The 18,506-nt window shown below is 42.0% G+C and overlaps 1 protein-coding gene and 1 pseudogene across 1 annotated transcript in view; both read right to left on the bottom strand.

The window, feature by feature from the left end:
- Positions 1–2,657: 2,657 nt before the first annotated feature.
- LOC134946157 (5S ribosomal RNA) lies at positions 2,658–2,776 on the bottom strand (annotated as a pseudogene).
- A 5,114-nt stretch (positions 2,777–7,890) lies between these two features.
- The window catches only part of RBBP6 (RB binding protein 6, ubiquitin ligase), a 47,415-nt gene continuing 36,799 nt past the window's right edge, over positions 7,891–18,506 (bottom strand). The window contains exons 11-17 of the mRNA XM_063934747.1: positions 17,440–17,536; positions 16,890–16,950; positions 16,694–16,757; positions 15,956–16,324; positions 15,670–15,771; positions 13,426–15,189; positions 7,891–10,836 (exon numbers count right to left, since the gene is read on the bottom strand). Of these exons, the coding sequence (XP_063790817.1) occupies positions 9,063–10,836; positions 13,426–15,189; positions 15,670–15,771; positions 15,956–16,324; positions 16,694–16,757; positions 16,890–16,950; positions 17,440–17,536 (4,231 nt within the window). The 3' untranslated portion in view covers positions 7,891–9,062. The remainder of the gene's footprint in view (positions 10,837–13,425; positions 15,190–15,669; positions 15,772–15,955; positions 16,325–16,693; positions 16,758–16,889; positions 16,951–17,439; positions 17,537–18,506) is intronic.

Below are 18,506 nucleotides of genomic sequence, written 5' to 3'. Positions count from 1 at the left end.
ATTGGCACCAAACAATCACAAGGTTTCAGACCGCCCAGGATGCAACGGGCCCATCCATATATCCCCGCCCACTGGCTAAGGCAAATCAGTTGGATTCCAAAGCATCTAGGCAGGAGCACCATGTAGAGCCCTAATCAGCGAGAAGAACACACATGCACACCCTTCCGTACAAGAAGGAAGAGGTTAGTGAGTAGCAAGTTCCTCAATTCAGGTGCGTCAGGGTGGGATCCCTGTGGAACCTGTGGATTTAGGAGACATACCGTTATCAACAGTAAGTTCTTACCATAACGTATATTTCTCCGTCAGGGTCCACAGGTTATCAACAGGATAACAATGGGATTTCCCAAAGCAATTTTAGTGGTGGGGAAGCTCCTGATTGGACAGGAGAACCTTACGCCCGAATTCAGCGTCATGAGAGGCAAATATCCAAACATAATGTCTAATGAAGGTGTTAATGGAAGACTCTGTGACTGCCTTACATATCTGTTCTGCTGAAGCACCATGTTGTGCTGCCTATGAAGAACCTACCTTACGAGTAGAGTAAACAGAGACATTAGCCGGAACAGGGAGATCCGCTTGAGAATATGCTTCCGAAATAGTCATTCAAAGCCCTGTAGGCAGAGTCTATTTATTAGTAGGCCATCTTCTCTTGTAAATACCATAGAAAATGGAGAGAATCTGTCTTTCTGATGGCACTGGTGCAATCCACAGATCCTTAATGCTCGGACTACGTTCCGCAACGCATCTCCCGCAGAAAGTCCCGATACCTGAAAAAAACGGGACTACAATTTCTTCATTAAGGTGGAATTTAGACACCACCTTAGGACGATACCCAGACCTAGTTCTGAGAACTGCTTTATCTGGATAAAAAACAAATCAGAAAGAGATTATGACAGCGCTCCTAAATCTGACACTCTTCTAGCTGATGCCATAGGCAGTAGAAAGAGAACTTTAGTTGTCAACCATTTAAGATCCACTTCATTAAGTGGTTCAAACGGAGCAACTTGAAGGGCTTTGAGGACTAGACTTAAGTCCCAAGGCACTGTAGGAGGAACAAAAGGAGGTTGAATGCGCAGCATTTCCTGGAAAAAATACGCACATCCTGTAAATTGGCAATCTTCTTTTGGAACCATACAGTCAATGATGATACTTAAACTCTCAAGGAAGCCACCTTCAAACCCTTATCCTGAAGGAAATCTAAGACCCTGGAAACTTGGAAAGATTTCGGGTCTATATTTCTTTCACTGCACCATGAATATAGGCCTACCATATTCGATGATAAATGCGAGCTGAGGAGGGTTTCCACACTCTGAGCATTGTTTGAATTACCTGTAGCAAGAATCCTCTTGACTTCAGGATAGAGATTAAGGGCCACACCGTCAACGATAGTCGATCCAGATGCCTGTGATAACAAGGACCCTGCATTTGTAGATCTGGACGTTGAGTGAGCAGAAGATGAGCATCCATCGACATTCTCTGCAGATCCGTGTACCAATGCCTTCTGGGTCAAGCCGGAGCTATTAGAATCACGGCACCCTTTGCTTCTTTTATTTTCCTCACCACCCTGTAAGGTCTGGAACTGAAAATGTTGCTGGAGGATGGTGAACCTTGAGATAACACTGATGGAACAGTGCTAGAGGAACCTGTAGGTAAGCATCCTGAGTATCCAGGGATACCATGTAAACTCCTGGCTCCATGCAAAAACTGTGGAGCGCAACGTCTCCATGTGAACCGTGGTACCCAAACTTATGTTTAGGATTTTGAGAATTGGGTGAAAGGATCCTTCTGAACCCAAACCCGGTTGGAGTAAAAACCCCTGTCCCTATTGTGCAGGGGTTACTGGAATGACTATTCCTGACAAAAGCAATTTCTGAACTGCTTTTTGCAAACCCTGTCCTTCGCCTCTACCCGAGACGGACTGGAACAGAAGAACCTTCGAGGAGGATGCTTCTAGAAGGGAAAGCATAACCTAGAGATACCGCTTCTTGCACCCAGGCATTTGTTTGTAGATTGCTACAAGATCTGTGCAAACTGAAGAAGTCGGCCCTCTATCCTTTTGGGGTCCCCAAGTAGGAGGCCCGCACCATCATGCTCATGGCTTATCCTCTGGTTTGGAAGCAGGCTCTCTAGTTGCCTTTGCTTCTTTGCCTTACCAAACTTATTGTATTGGGGCTGTTATGTTCCTTTATGACCGACAAGGCCGAAACCGGACCCCTAGGTTTGGGGTTATATGTGGAAGGAAACGTGACCTTCTTGGAGTCTGTTTCTGGCTCCAGAATATCTGTTAACTCCTTCCCAAACAGAAACTTCCAGCCAAAGGCAAAGTTTCCAGAACCTTCTTTGATTCTGAATTAGCTTTCCATGTATGTAAGCAAAACTGCTCTGCGAGCAGCTATTGTTAATGCTGATGCCTTAGAACAGGCATGTCAAACTCGTGGCCCTCCAGCTGTTGTTAAACTACAAGTGCCAGCATGCTTTACCAGCATACCTTCCACTGATCAGCTGGTAAAGCATGCTGGGACGTGTAGTTTCACAACAACTGGATGACCATGAGTTTGACATGCCTGCCCTAGAACATTAGTGTCCACATGAGCTACATGGGATTCTTGCTCCCTTGCAGGCGCTGAAAACCTGTCTTCCAGTACCACAGCCCAGTGTACCTACAGCACCTGGTATTCCAAGGTGGTCTCCCATCCAAGAACTAGCCAGGCCCAACACTGCTTAGCTTCCAAGATCTATTGAGATTGGGCCTATCCAGTGTGGTGTGGCTGTAGATTGCAAGGTGAAGTCATGGCTGGCCTTATGACTGCCCCAGACAGAGACAATATGGTTTTCAGAAAACCATCCCTCTTTTGACGTTGACAGCAAAGGCCATATAGATTGTCGCACTATCAATGATATGCGTATCTACTTTAAGCACTTCCTATTTTTAAACAGTCCACAGCTGGAAAAAGATATTTGGAATCCCATTTACTGGGAACTTATATTCCTTACTGGGTATAGTCCAAACCTTTTCCATGATTTCCATCAGCTGCTGGGGTCCCCCATGAGGCGGCCCTATTTTTTTGGGGGACGTTTAAACATATTCCTTATTTTTAACATAGGCGCTGCTGATCCTCTGAGGACAGAAAGGCCTTTACTGCTCTCATTAATTCAGCTATATTTACTGAGCTGATATCTTCTTCCTGTTCTTTTGTATGCTGAAGTAGAGTATGTAGAGCTTTCATCGTCTGATGAATCATCATGTGTAGCCTGTGCAGTTGATGATTTATTTACACTCAGTTCATCAGCTTGTTTTATTGGAGAAGCTGTTGGGGATACCGTAGGTAGAGAGCTGCATGTATGGGTTAATAATGAACCCTGTTCCTGGTATTGACGCTGTAGGAATTAACCTTTTAGCTATACTGGACAAGGTCTGTGCAAACATCGCCCAAGGGGGATCTATCTGTACTTGACGTACATCAGGTATCTACCTTGTATTATGCTGAAAAGCAAACCATTTTACACACAAACCATCCTATACCAGATCAGAGAGGATAACACCGTTTTTGCAAGACAACATGATATGAGTGTTGGTGTTACTGTAAGTGTACTCTATTTATCATGTCTAAGAGCGTCAAAAGTGATTAATCAGCACTTTCACAGTGTACTACACATTGAGGATCAGAAGACCAACTGACAAACATAAATAAAAGTCAGCAATCACACTAGCAGTCAGTCACATATTATATATTAGTCGTATGAGCACATTTTCAACTACAAATACATTTTAAAGTATGTAGGAGTACATATTACCGAATTCTGTTTTATACAGATCTTAACGTATTCAGACGCAATGCGAAGAACACCACAGTAATGTACAGACTCATATGCAATAGGCACTTTAGTGCTGTATTACCTGTACTCAGTCGAGTGGGATACAGGGAGACTCACCTCACTTCCAAGATCGATCAATACGTTAGCGAACGCTGAGTGGATCCAGACGCTACTAGTGTACACTGCCGCTTCGGAAACTTTTAGTGAACACAGACGCACTGTGCATACAGACGCACCAGCCATACAGACGCCTGTATTGCGACCGGGTCTCCTCGCGGTAGCGCTTAGTGAACACAGACGCAGCAGCCTATGCTGCGACGAGACCCCTCGTGGTAGCGTCTGAGACGGAAGTAAGGCAACAGTTCATGGCAGGAGACTCGTGGAAACTGGTCATGAACTGGGGGGAGGGGCGACCAGGAGAGTGTCTAACTCCCCGCCGCTGACATCAACCCTAGGGATCGCAGCCTCATACTATTGCTGGTGCCTTAGGATCCCTAAGGCCTAGCGCTGGAGCACCCGCAGTGGTGGCACGTCAGCTACTGTTTGGTAGTCTCCTTCCAATACAGTGCGGCTGTGTCCGTATGAACAGACTATGGGGAACCGATGCCTTACCTTCGCCCCGTGCTCCGGCCACAGCCTGGTAACGTCTGCTGGACCTGCTAGTATATCAGACACAGACACCCGCTGAGACAGCACTGTACACATGGGTAAGCGTTGTTGCGACCCGGCGGAGAGTTTTTGGAGCGGTTCTTTCCAATATGCGTATAAGACGCTGTTAAGAAAGATTGATCAAAAACATAGTAAGACTATAAAAATAAAATAAGAAAGCTTAGGGCTGCCATAGAACAGCAGCCCTCTGACCATGGTCCGGCTCCTGCCGCCCCAAACAAAAAACTGATTTGCCTGAGCCAGTGGGCGAGGATATATGGACGGGCCCGTTGCATCCTGGGAGGCCTGAAAGCTTGTGATCGTTTGGTGCCAATCCGCTGTGGCTCCATCATATCCCATCGTTATCCTATGGACCCTGCCGGAGAAAGGGGTATAATTGCACTGTTCACGTTTTCCTCTAGTTGTGCTCGGTTTTATAATTTTGGAGGGTTTGGAATAAAAGCAGTTATTTGAACTACAATTTCAACCAATAAAATACATAAAATTATTACTTTCAGTTGGGAGTAAATTGAGCTGGCAGGTGTAATGGTGGACCCTGAAGAGGACCCCACATGACCTGTAGGGGGAAAGGTGGACTAAATTTACAATGCATTTTTTCAAAGCCACTGTGCCCTAGGCGGTTTAGGCTGCTGGGTAATATTGTGTTTTTAGTTCATTTTATTGCCCCTTTAAATCCAGTTGTTGAAGACGTGGTGGCTTTGACCATGACAGGCCTGTCCAGGTGCCAATCTGTCCCAAGGGAGTAGCCCAATTTATAGACTTTGGTCAAGAGAGCGTATTTAAACATTTTTTTTTTACTTATCAGCACCCCCTACAGACTTAGGCATAGAACTACAATGTGTGTTACGTAAGCTGGAGCACATTTGGTACAGATATGGGTATGGGACGCAGGGTCGACACTAGAAATAGGTCAACGCAGCCATTAGGTCGACATGAACATGGTTTTCATGAAAAAATTTCAACATGAGTTTTCCATGTTTTTTTGGTGTTTTCTTCATAAAGTTACCGGGAACCCCAATTAGTATACAGTGTCCCCTCACATGGCTCGCTTCGCTCATCATGCTTTGGACATGCTGCGCTCGGCACAGGTTAACATTCCCAATCGTAGTACACATGGGTCATCAAGTATGAAAAATGTCAAAACATAAAAAAACAAACAAACAAAAAAAACTCATGTTGAACTATTTCTAGTGTTGACCTATTCACTGTCGACCTAATGGGTGTCTACCCAGAGTCCAGATACCACAGATATACAGGAGCATTCTATTTGCTTATGAAAGATCACAAAACTAAATTTGAACTTAACCCAAAAGTTTAGCTTCATCTATCCAACACTGTTCCTGATGTTTCTTGTTCATGGACAAATTTACTTCATGATAGTCTAGTTAATGGATACAATTGTTTAAAATTGCATATAGTTATGTTCAGTACTGTTGGGTACTCTTTACCATATTTTATTTTTCCAGTTTATCAGGGTTTTGTGACCAGGGCATTCGCCACTTTGTATACCAGCAAATACATTTTTTAATTTACTAATATATTTACCATATTTGTTTGATTATTTAACATCGTCTTATACTGTGCCAATTTCTTATTAATGTTTAATATAAACCAAACCAAACTGTTGGCTGCAAAAGTGGTAAAACATACGCATATTTAATTATTATATACATTAACATGACATCTGCCAATCACAGGAAGCCATCAACACCATAAAAGGAAGTTTCCAAATTTGCTCATCACTAATTTAGCACATGGCGTTAATTTCTGCCAGAATTGGAAATGTGCAGTGAATGCGGCAGGTGTTTGGACTGGAACTCCAGCAAACCAATCAGATTCCATACAGCCCTCCTATCCTAGCAGTGTCTAGGGCAGCGCCTGTGCTCTTCCAAAAGATTGTAACTCTTCATGCCTTGAAAACAGGCGATTAAGCGACCTATAAAAATAATGGTGGTTCCATGGTGCACCCACGGTTTACATGCAGCAGGGGCCAGCATTTTGTTGTAGTCCGTATCAATTTTTATTTACGTCACTTGTTAATACCCTAGATTAGAACTTATAACCAAGAACATTAGGTCAGCCCATAAGATGACTGCTTGTACTGTGTAGAGTGTTGATCGGTAGTTGCAAGACTCAACCTTTATACAGTATGTCCTCATTACATGGTAATATAATTTGCACATATAAATGTACACTGATGGCACAGTTATGTCTGGTGGCATAGTGGGAGGAAGGAAGGCAGATCAAGTTACACCTTTCATAAATTCTAATTGTGTTGATCCATAAGAAGGGAGCACAAAATGCCCAGTGAAACAATTGCCAATGTAGCCACACAGGATAGAAAAGAGAGGGGGGATATAAATGAGATAATATCCCTAAATTAAACCCCCTCCATAGCAGTGTTATCACAAGGAAAGCATCTCTTCCATTGTTAGTGCATCTGTATCGGGTGTGGATCATTAGGTCGACAATGTTTAGGTCGACAGGGTTGGAAGGTCGACATGTGCAAGGTCGACATGTGCTAGGTCGACATGAGTTTTTTGTCGTTTTTTTGGTGCCGTTTTCTTCATAGACTGACCGGGAACCCCAATTAGTGCACCGCGTCCCCTCGCATGGCTCGCCATGCTTCGGGCAACGTGCCTCGCTCTGTTACTGCGTCGCTTGGCACAGATTACCGTTCCAATTGTAGTCCACGTGGATCGTCAAGTATGAAAAAGTTCAAATAAAGAAAAAAAAGTGAAAAACTCATGTCGACCTTTTGACCTCTCGACCTAGCACATGTCGATCTTTTGACCTAGTCCGTGTCAATCTTCAGACCGGATCCCTCTGTATCACCATCGGATTTCTCTAACCTTATGGTAAAGAAACCCTTCCTATACCGATGAAAAACCTTGATCTCTGTTCTGAACCGTAAGAACTGCGGTTCTGCGCACCCTTATTTGGAAAGTACTTTACTCTTTAGTGGTATTACTATTCATGATCTTCCACATTTACTGCTTTACTCATTTACAATCTTTGGTGACGGGGAAACAAAACAAAAATAAAAAACTGTAAAAATATTTTCATTCCAGCTTAAATCATAGTCACAAAAAAAATATATGTTAAATTCATTGTCATTTATTTACAAGGGAAAAAAATGTACACCACTTTTTTTTTTTTGAGGTAGGGTTGCTTTTTTATGCTTACATAAAGAAATTTTTCAGACAAGGGGATATGATATTTGATTTTCTGCATAGTGCCAATCTACGATGGTATAAAAAACAATGGGCAGAAACCTTCCCAAAAAATGTACCTCTGGTTAAAAAAAAGTGCAAAAAAAAAAAAAGGCATCCAGAGCAGCATAAGCAGCGTTTGATAGAATGAGGACTTCTACTTTACAGTGTATTTACTTTCCAAAGCTTGGCCACCAGAGTCAAACTTCTTTTATTCCCCAGGATATGTGGCATATTGTAATACTGCAACATTCAGCTAGGAGTAGAGGTGCATGAAGCCTGCTTACAGTAGGTTTGCTTTGTAACTAACAAATGACGCAACATTCTTACAGATCCTTTAGAATTCGGGTCTCAGTTCCCGAGTCCCCAGCACTTTCCCTTTCTCACCTTTGAACGGATTACCTCATTATGCAGGTGGAAGATCGCTTCAGTGCAATATACATTATTTTATCCCATAAAGCCATTTCTAATGCTTTGCACCACAAATATAGGACTGTGCAGGTCAATGACATACCACCAGGATCGGCTGTAGGGAAAGCCCATATGTTCATATACAAAAAGATCAGGTGACACAAGCCTGATTACTTTATATTCATTAAAAAAAAAAACGTAATCAATGGTAAATGTCTCAACGGAAGCCTGTGGTCAACACAAAATAAAATGTACTTAACCGGGCATCATGATAGAACAAGATAATGCTTTTAACTTTCACATTACTGGGAAAAAATTATAAACAAATCTCTACACCATTTTCTGTGGCAGATATAATCTGCACAGTATTGAATACTCATCTGCCACACATCTGGATTATATATATATATATATATATATATATATATCTATCTCCTTTCCTATGGGCGGCACTCAGAGACTTGTAACAAACGAATAAGGTGAAAAAAAGATTTTGTTTTGTATTGAGTGGAGCAGATGGCTTCTGCTGGTAAGAGCTTATATGATAAGTTACCATACAGACTTGACAGTGCAAGTTGTTGAAGGTGTGAAGGGCTCCGGTCTTTGGAACGAAGGGTAACAAGTGCCCCAATTTAACAAATATCAACATAAAGGAGGCTAAAACGTAGAGGGATTTTTTTCACAGTACACTATTTTCCACCTAATTGATGGATAACTGCAAAATGCCCAGGAAATAAATAAAAAAAAGAAACCCAATTTCCAATGTGCACAACACACAGAGTTCTGTACAAAAACGTTCTTTATAAAGCTCTGATGTAAAAGTCATATAATCAATATATTAGGTGTGGCACAGTTTCCCATTATTTACACAGCAAGATTGTTTACATTACATGGAAAATAACAAATGAATACAGGTGATGTGGGGCAAGTTCTTCCCTGCTGTTTGTAGCCACCTTACATGGGTGTCGGAGGTTTGGCCTTTGCCTCATCTTTCTCAGTCTCTTTGTCTTTGCTCTTCTTGGATTTTTTCTTTTTGTGTTTGTGTTTCTGGCTCTTTTCAGTCTCTGATTCGTTACCGGTGTGCTTCTTATGTTTCTTGTGTTTCTTATGCTTCTTATGTTTCTTCTTTTCCTTCTTCCTTTTCTTGCGGTCTTGGCTGCCTGCTGAGCTGGCGCTACTGCTGAGAGAATCTTCTGGGCTGTGGCTACGACTGGCGGTTGGACTGCTTGGGGCAGTAGTGAGTAAGTTACTATTACCTGCTTCTGTAGTATCCATGGGTTCTGTGTCCTTGTTTTTGGTTTCCTGAGGGTCCTGTGCTAGAACGTCTTCCTGTTTAACGGAGGCCTCGCTGTCACTTTCGTTGTAATCGGGCACAAAGGAAGCTTCATCAGTCTCTCTGGTTAGGTCTGTAGAGAGCCGTGTTGAGCGGCTTTGAGGCACCTTAGTCTTTGTGGTATCCTTTTCACCAGCTTCCTTATCAGTTTTTGTATCTGGTGGGGAACGTTTGGAGTGTGGGGATTTTTTGTCACTCAAGTCTTCGCCAGTTTTTGATTTGGAGACAAGTTTCTCCCTTCCCCTTTCACTGCTTTTGTCAGAAGATGCTTGGTCTTTCCTTGGGCGTTTAGCATCCAATGGTTTTTTATCAGCCTTTGGTCTTCGCTCATGCCCAGGACTATGGCTGCTGCTCTTAGAGTCTCTTTTAACCTTTTTAGTGGTTTCACTAGATGTGTCTCTGAGTCTTACTTTGTGTGAACTAGAAGAGGAGTCTTTGTTCCTGATGGGAGACTCCTTTCTCCTCTCCTCTCTTCTCTTGGAACTTCCGTGTTCCCGGGTGTCATGCTCAGACTTTTTATCTTTGCTGTCATGCTCGGGTTTCTTCTCTTCGACCTTACTGTCATGTTTAGGCTTCTTATCTTTGTCTCGGTCATGCTCTTGTTTCCTTTCTCGATCTTTACTCTCATGCTCCTGCCTCCTTTCCCTGTCCTTGCTGTCATTCTCAGTCTTCTTGTCTCTATCGGACTCTTGCTTTTTGTCATGCTCGATCTTCTTCTCCTTTTCCCTGCTCTCATGTTCGATCTTTCTGTCCCTGTTGTCATGCTCTTGCTTCCTCTCTCTGCTTTCATGTTCCAGTTTTCGATCCTTATTGTCTGCATGATCAGACTTTTTCTCACGTGTAGGAGTGAAATCTTTGCTGGATGTGCCACGACCTGGCTCTGCCTTTTCAGATGTCCTCTCTTTAGAAGGCTGCTGGCTGCGTTCAGAATTGCTGTCAGTCTGGGAACTTCCTTTTCTTTTATCTGAAGCTTCCTTTTCAGTCGCTGGGCTATCCTTATCCTTTATTTTATTTTTGACTAGAGAGACAGATGTATCCTTTGTGGATTTGGCATGCTGTGTTGTACCCTCAATTGCCTGTTCCTTAATCGGTCTGGGTTTTTCCGAAGAAGCTGCATCTCTCTCTGGCAGAATTACAGTAGACATTGGTTTTGTTACAACACTCACTGGTTTCCCAGTATTAGGTGCTCCCTGCGATTTCTTGGTATTGGCATCGTCGTCAGACTCAAAATCATCCTTGTCCCACTTTGACTGCGGAACTTGAATCATTATAATGACATCTTCAGGAGGAGCTGTGCTGTCATTGTTGTACTCCTCGATTGTTTTAATAACTGTTCTCTTGATGTCTTGCTTTTCCTCAGCTTTGCGGACAGGGCTTCCACCGGTGGAGCTTGTGCTGTGTAAAGAGAAGTGTCAAAAATGAAAAAACAATAGAACACTTGCAGCTATAACATGATAGATGAAGTGACATTTCCCAAAGCTGTCATTACATGGAAATGCTTAGATCCGAGTTTCCCAAACTCCAGCAGTACAGTCCAGGTTTTCAGGATATCTATGCTTGAGCCCAGATGGTTAAAGCAAATAGACTGAGGTACTTATTAAGTCACATATGCTCAAGCATGGATATCCATAAACCTGGACTGTAATGGCGGAGTTTGGGAACCTCTGGCTTAGACAGTACAAATGCAACTAAACTATATTGAAAGCTTATTGTGTTATAAAGAACATTCCATGCACTCTAATAATAAGTTAAAAAAAATGTTCCTAATTTTATTGTAACCTCTTCCCACAATTTAACATTCAGAAAGGATATAGTTACGATCCTGGCGGTCAGAACACAGACGCTGGTATCCCGACCACCGAGAATGCAGACAGCTGCGCCAAGCCTATTCACACTCGTGGGTGTCCACGACACCCATAGAGTGGGAAAAGAACCTGCGGCAAGCTTTCTAGTGCTCAACCCACTGCCGGCATCCAGGGGTCTGTATTCTGTTTTCCGGGACCCCGAGCGCCGGCATTCTAATCCCGAACCATTCAGAAATGTCAAGACACATTGGTGGCTGCGCTCTCCTGTTCACATCACCACTGTTGGGGGGCCCTCACTATCAATGATAGGCAGGGGCTCCACTGAAATGGGCAGAACGGTTTGGCCTATCTACACAAACCTTGATGAAGATGAATTACATTTCTGAGTCGCATATTTGAAATGAATGTCTTAGTCATTCAAAAACAGTTGGGCTCTTATATAGTACACTTTACCGGTTTATAACAAGTGTACAATATACAAGTGTACAATGAATGTGAAACAAGCTTAAAAAGACCCACTGGATTTAAGGGCTTAAAGACAATGGCAGGCAAAACTAGAAAGAAAGAAAATAGTATTGGTTATCCTCTGACTGCTTCTGGTGCTTCCTCTTTTACCTGGCTAAAAAAGAAAAATGAAAACTTCCACTCATTCCATGAAAACAAATGGACTTGGTAATAAAGTATGAAAAATATTCTAAAAAGGGATATGTATCATCTTCCAGGTCCAGCACCATAGGTTTCAGTAACACTGCACGCTGTCCTATTTGTTAGTGACTCCATCACACCTTATAAGACAGTCTATCTTAGGATCAAGTTAAGGTACATGCAGTGAGAGAAGACACTGAATAGCTACTCTGAGAATCTTTCACACACCTCTTAAACCTGCTTTATGGTGTAAAACTCCTCTGGATAATATCGGCTTCTGCCACAAAATATATTCTGCAAATACAGCTTGACAGTACCCCCAACGCCTATCTCGCACTTCAGCGAGTGACCGACATGTTTATGTAAAGTGAGAATCAATTGAATAAGATTACCGATGCGTGGGGAGAATCAATTGAATAAGATTACCAATGCGTGGGAAAGTGATATAGATATACCTCCCAAAAGGCCCGGATTTATCAGCCCTTGGAGAGTGATAAATAGCATGGTGATAAAGTACCAACCAACTAGCTCCTGTCGTGTTTTTTTTTTTTTTTTTTCAAACATAGCCTGTGACATGATAGTAAGGAGCTGATTGGCTGGTACTTTATCATAGTTCTATTTATCACTCTCCAAGGCTTGATAAACGGGTGCCAGTTACTCCAGATAAGAGATGGTTTCCACTGAACATCATGGTATGAAACTAGCAACCTATTAGAGGATGCACTTCACTGAATCTTTACCTACAGAGAAGGACCTAACAGAACTGTTTATAAAACTATCTGAACCATCATGAGATTTTATCATCTATTTTTAAAGGAACCATATTAATGCCCCCAGCATCAGAGGGATTACATATAGTAAAGGGCCCCATACACTAGAATGATAATGCCCGATTTCATACGATTTCGGGCATTTGGGTGAAATCGGGCATTTTGTCTCCGATCCGATCTGATGCGCATTCCTGTGAGCGTCGGATGCTCCATATTAAACGTGATGAACTCGTGATATGTCGGACTCCGCAGGCATGGCTGGGATCGCCCAAGATATATATCGTATGCAAAAGGACAGCATACAATGTATCTTGGGTGATCGCCTGCGACATGTCAGACAGACATGTCGCAGTAGTGTATGGGGCCCTTAAGAATGAAACATGACCTATTTAAAGTATAGGAAATTGACATATCTTAGGAACAAAAGAGCAGTAAACCAACAAGCAAGGTAAGACGCAGACCAGGGCTAAGTGTAGGATAAAAATCACTATCCTGACGGTAAGCTGAGGTGAGTCACATGGAGTAAGGGAAGGTTAGTGCTCACTGAGCCAGTACGAAACAAATGGCAGGCACACAGACTCAGGAGTTGCTGGATGGCACAAGGAGACAACAGCTAGGAACTCTGGTGGCAGGGGATTTTGTAGAGATTTATTTTTATTCTTACAAGTTGTTTTTCTAATAATTTAAGATTTTTATTATTCAAGCTCAAGGCAACAGATTTTATTTTTCTTCTCTAATGGTACCAAACATGAAGCTTTTCTTACCTAGTATAGTCAACCAATGTGGAGCCAGAACCATCGGGAGCAGGAACTTTCTTTTTTAGTTTCCCTTTAACACGCTCTGGTTTGGTCTTCGTAATTACAGTAGGATCACTTTTCACCTGCGCTTCCTCTGACCCTCCAGCAACCTCAGTGTTTGTAATTTTCTTTCCACTTTCGCGATTCAGTTTAATTTTTTTCACAGCTGGTGCAGTGGTAGTAATTTTGTCCCTTTCTGGGACTCTTTCAGGTTTTGCAATCTCTGCCTCAGTCTTCGTTTTTGAAGAAGACAGCTTTGGAGTCTCAGTGGTCTCGGCTGTTGTATTTTTAACATTAGTCTTTTCCTGTTCCTTGTCTGTGATTTTATCATCAGCTTTTCGCTTGCGTTTTTCAGGCTTGGACTCCTCCGTTCTGGATTTTTCATCGGCCTTCTTCGACTTTTCATCTTTAATTGGCGGTTTGTCTTGCTTTGTGTCTTTTGGTTGATCTTTTTTGTTCTTATCATCCTTTGATTGTTTATTATCCTGATTGTCCTTCATTGTCTTAAGAGTGACTTTGCGTGGAAGCATGATGGATTTGTCCTCTTTTTGTGAAGTGGCATGTTTCACAGTCTCATTCTTTTGAGCCTCGTCATTGGCCTTCTTTAGAGTTGGTTCATGGCCTGCATGTTTCAGTTTATCTACTTCACCACTTACTTTTTCAACCTTGACTACTTTGGAGGAACTTTCCTTCTTCAGTTGGTTACTATCAGTTCTGCGTTTGGTCTTCTCAGATTTCACTCTGGGTTTTTCCCGTCTGTCCTTATCGGACAGAGGTTTGAGAGCAATGGACTCTGCATCCATGGGTTCGTCTCTCACTGGGGTGGCATCATCTTTACTTGTAGGTACAAATAGAGGTTCAAGCCTTTTGGCATCATCACCATGCAAGTCCCTATGTTTTCTAGATGTGTCGGGGCCAGCTTTAGACAAGCCTTCACTTTCCTCCCCTTTTCTTCTCTTGCGATGTTTCTTATGTTTGTTTGCTCTGGAGTCACTAGATGACATGAAAATTTCCTTTTCCTTTGATTTTCTAGAATCCTTCATTACATGAGTATCACGTGGCAACAGCTTCTCCTGATAACCACCAGCCACAGGTCGCATTCGAGGCATCAATGGTGGAGGATAATTGTCTCTATGGCCACGATTATAAGGGGAGTGTTCCCTGCGGGCCTGCTGTGGAAGACCAAATCGGTTCTCAGGGAAATTTTCCCTATTGATAGGTGACCTTTGTCTTGGCATAGTATTAATTGCACATCCTTTATAATACTTCTCACACCAGTCCCTGCAGTTTCGTTCCCACTCTCTGTAGGTTTCCTTTTCATAAGTATCTCTAAGATCAGGCTGTCGACCACCATACATAGCTTTGACTTCATATGGTGGGAATTCACGGTAGCGGTTGCAATATTCCCGCTCCCCCTCAACTTGTTGTTGAAGCAGTCTCTTATTGTTAGGGGAGGCTGGTCTGTACACCGGGGACCTAGATCGTGACTGAAGTCTCCTGTACGGAGACCTAGATCTGGAACGAGGATATCCGTGAGAGCGGGACCTAGAACGGTAAGCACGCCCTTTGCCATGGACTTTCTTCTGGTACGAAGGAGATCTTGAAAAAGACCGGGATCGCGATCTGCTGAAGGAACGAGAGTAGGAACGCGACCTCGAAGAACCTGATCTCGATTTGGAATATGAATAAGAACTTTTGGAGTAAGAGGATCCAGAGTAAGGAGATTTGGACCTTTGAACGACAACCGAAAAACAAGAGATTAATTAAAGAACATATAAAGAGCCATTTTATTTTTCTCAAATATAACGCCAAGTACACTGTTCTACTTTCTACCCATCGGTAAATCGTACTGTTTAGTCTGCTTATTTGTATCCAAGCATCTGTAATGCATATGACCAAACCTAAGGGGTAGATTTACTAAAGCTTCTACAAATGAACCAAATTCTAGCTACCATTTCTCTATTGCATCTTAGAAAAGGACAGACCGGCTATGACTGGTCGCTATGGGCAACACCACTTTTTTCTAAAGCTTTTTTAGAAGCTTTAGTATATCGCACACTATAAAATATGCAGCTGGGAACCATTTAATATTTTTTTCTTAGAGTTCTAAAAATGTTGGGGGGAAAAAAAACGATGTGAAAAATCCAATCCCTACTAGTCTGCTACACGCCGTACAGTATGAAGAGATGCTGAAATCCATCCTTCTCTCACCTAGAATATGATCTCTTCCGTTCTTTTTGAATTTTCTTGTATTCTAACAGTTCCTTAGCAAAATCGTTGGCAAATTCTTCGAGCTTAGATTTCTTTTTCTCTCTGAAAGACAACAATCCGACATGCACATTACATCTTTATCAATGGGCTACAGCTTTAGTAGATCCTAACACATTTTAGAACCTTAGAAACGTTTGCTTTTGTAATAAAAAAAAAAAAAAAAAGAACCTAGTGGTAACACTTCTTTTTTTAATCAATTTTCATCAAAGTCCAGTTAATCACTTACTCATCTTTCAAACGTCGCTGTTCTCTGTAAAACTCCTCTTTGGACAGAGGAGGTGCCAGTGATTGTGCTGGTAGTGCATTGGTGTGCGCTGCTTGAACTGCTGGAGACACCCAAGGAGCAGACACTGTAGCAGGAGCTGAAGGGAATCCTGGAGGTGGAACATTATAACCTGCAGCTGGTGGCTGTCCAGGAGGGAACTGTGGAGGGAACTGAGGTGGCGGGACACCAGGCGGCAATTGCATACCATGGGGTGGCGGTGGAGGAAACATTGGCGCTGGAGGAGGAACATACACTGGGCCTGTGGCTGCTAGTGAAGGCCCTTGGTTCCTCGGCGGTCGATCATTGTGTGGGTGGCGCCCACGGCTGTGACTATTACCAAAACAAGACAAAAAAAAAAGTTAAATACCATTAAATAACTCTTTGCCATCTGCAAACCAATAATATACATAAATTAAATGTGTAATGAAATTAAACTCAAGACATTTTACTTAAAACAATGGGATTGGCATTTACTCAACTGTATTGACATACTTGCATTAGAGGTTTGAGGAAAGTATTAAAAAAAAAAACCCTCTCTTTTTTAGATTCTTTTTTCTGTATGGGTCACTCAAAGTGACTACTTATTTATTTCATTTATTAACAGTTTCTTATATAGCGCAGCAAGTTCTATTGCGCTTTACTTCTATGTGACCAAAAAGATAAGAGTTTATAATATTATGGCAGAATTAAAACATTTACCCATCCCATCCCATATGAGGTCTTGGCCCGGCGGGTCTTGGAATATTGGCCCTCATAAGCGGAGCTGTGAAAACAATAAGGCTGTTAGTATAAAGACCTACCAGTGCAAAAATGCAAGACAATGACATCCAACATAGTAGCAGATATAGGTGTAAGAGAAAGACCACACTGTGGAAGACTCCTGACCAGTACTTACTTGGAGGGGGAAGGCAGTGAGTAACAGGCGGCATCTGCCCAAGCACTGGAACGTGGTAGCCCTAAAAAAGAAATATGCAATTCCACAATGATTTACATCAACTATCACAAGTCTCAATGACACAAAACACAAGATAAGGACTACGACACCCTGTTCTGGACTCAAGAATGCAAAGTGGGAGGCAACGAGTGAGCGGCACTACACCGGACACCACTAGGTGCAGTGATAGGGTAAGAGAACCTGACAGTGAACTTAGTGCGCCGTGCTTAGTAACCATCCACACGTTTTAGATTTTTCACAAATATAACATTACCATTATGCGTGTGTCAACAGCCTTTGTTTCTCTCTACGTTTTCTTGGTATATTTGGTCATTTACTGATTTCTATTTTCATTTTTTTATTCACTTATTTTATTATTTTACCGATATTCAATCATTTATTTTTATCACTGCATTGATCATCTGCATATACAATATTAACACACGTAATACACTTTTCACACCTCACAATTAGTGCTTCTAGTCTGTTTTTATGCAAGATAAAGACTCACTTTGTCCCCAATGAGAAGGTTGTTGGGCAGCGGTAAACCGCTCTGTGAGGTGACGGGAACAGAAGAGGCAGAACGGGAACTTTCACGCTTTTCCGGACTGTCATACGGGGAAAAAAAAGAAAAAGAAGACCGCAAAGGATAAATGTTTAGAACGATGAGAAACACATATAAGCAACAAAAGTAGACGAGCAATGAACAGGACTGGCACCTAAAGGAAAACTTAAAACATAGTCTCTTTAAAGAAACATAGAATTTGATGGCCGATCAGAACCACTTGGCCCATCTAGTTTGTCCATTTTTTATTTTTTAAATCTTTTAACCTCAACCCTGTTTGATCCTTAGTTCTTTGTAAGGCTATTCATATTCCTATCCCAAGCAAGTTTAAATTGCTCTACAGTCTTAGCCTCTACCACCTCTGATGGGAGGCTATGCCACTTATCCACTAACCTTTATGTGAAGTAATTTTACCTTAAATTTCCCCTGAACATGCCTCCCTCCAGGATCAGTGTATGCCCTCGTGTTCTACTACTTCTCTTCCTCTGAAGAGTGTTTCCCTCCTGGACTTTGATAAAACCCTTAATATATATGTAAGTTTCTATCATGTCCCCCCTTTTCCCTGCTCCAAACTATACGTTAAGATCTTTTAGTCTTTCTGGGTAAGTTGTGTGATGTAGGCCATGCACCATTTTAGTTGCCCTTCTTTGTATGCTCTTTAATGTATTTATATTCTTCTGGAGATATGAAAGTATGTGCCATCTACAATATGTAATCGAGGAAATAGAGCAGTATGAGAGAACACAATTTGGTTCAATATGCAAGTTTGTAAAAGCAGAGCTGTGGTCGTAGAATGTCAAACTGTTCAGTGTAATATATATATATATATATATATATATATATATAATTTTTATTTAAAGGAGTAGAAATAATTAAGGCTTGCGCTATGATTTGAATGCTTGGACTGGCTCAGATATTGTATGATGTACTGAAACTAATTACTGGAAGCAGTCTTATAGGTTCAACTAATTAAAAAAAAAAACGGAGCATCAATGCCCTGGAAATCAGTGACT

Source organism: Pseudophryne corroboree, chromosome 7, assembly GCF_028390025.1.
Source record: "Pseudophryne corroboree isolate aPseCor3 chromosome 7, aPseCor3.hap2, whole genome shotgun sequence".
Taxonomy (NCBI): Eukaryota; Metazoa; Chordata; class Amphibia; order Anura; family Myobatrachidae; genus Pseudophryne; species Pseudophryne corroboree.
This window is presented reverse-complemented; position numbering and strand designations above follow the sequence as displayed.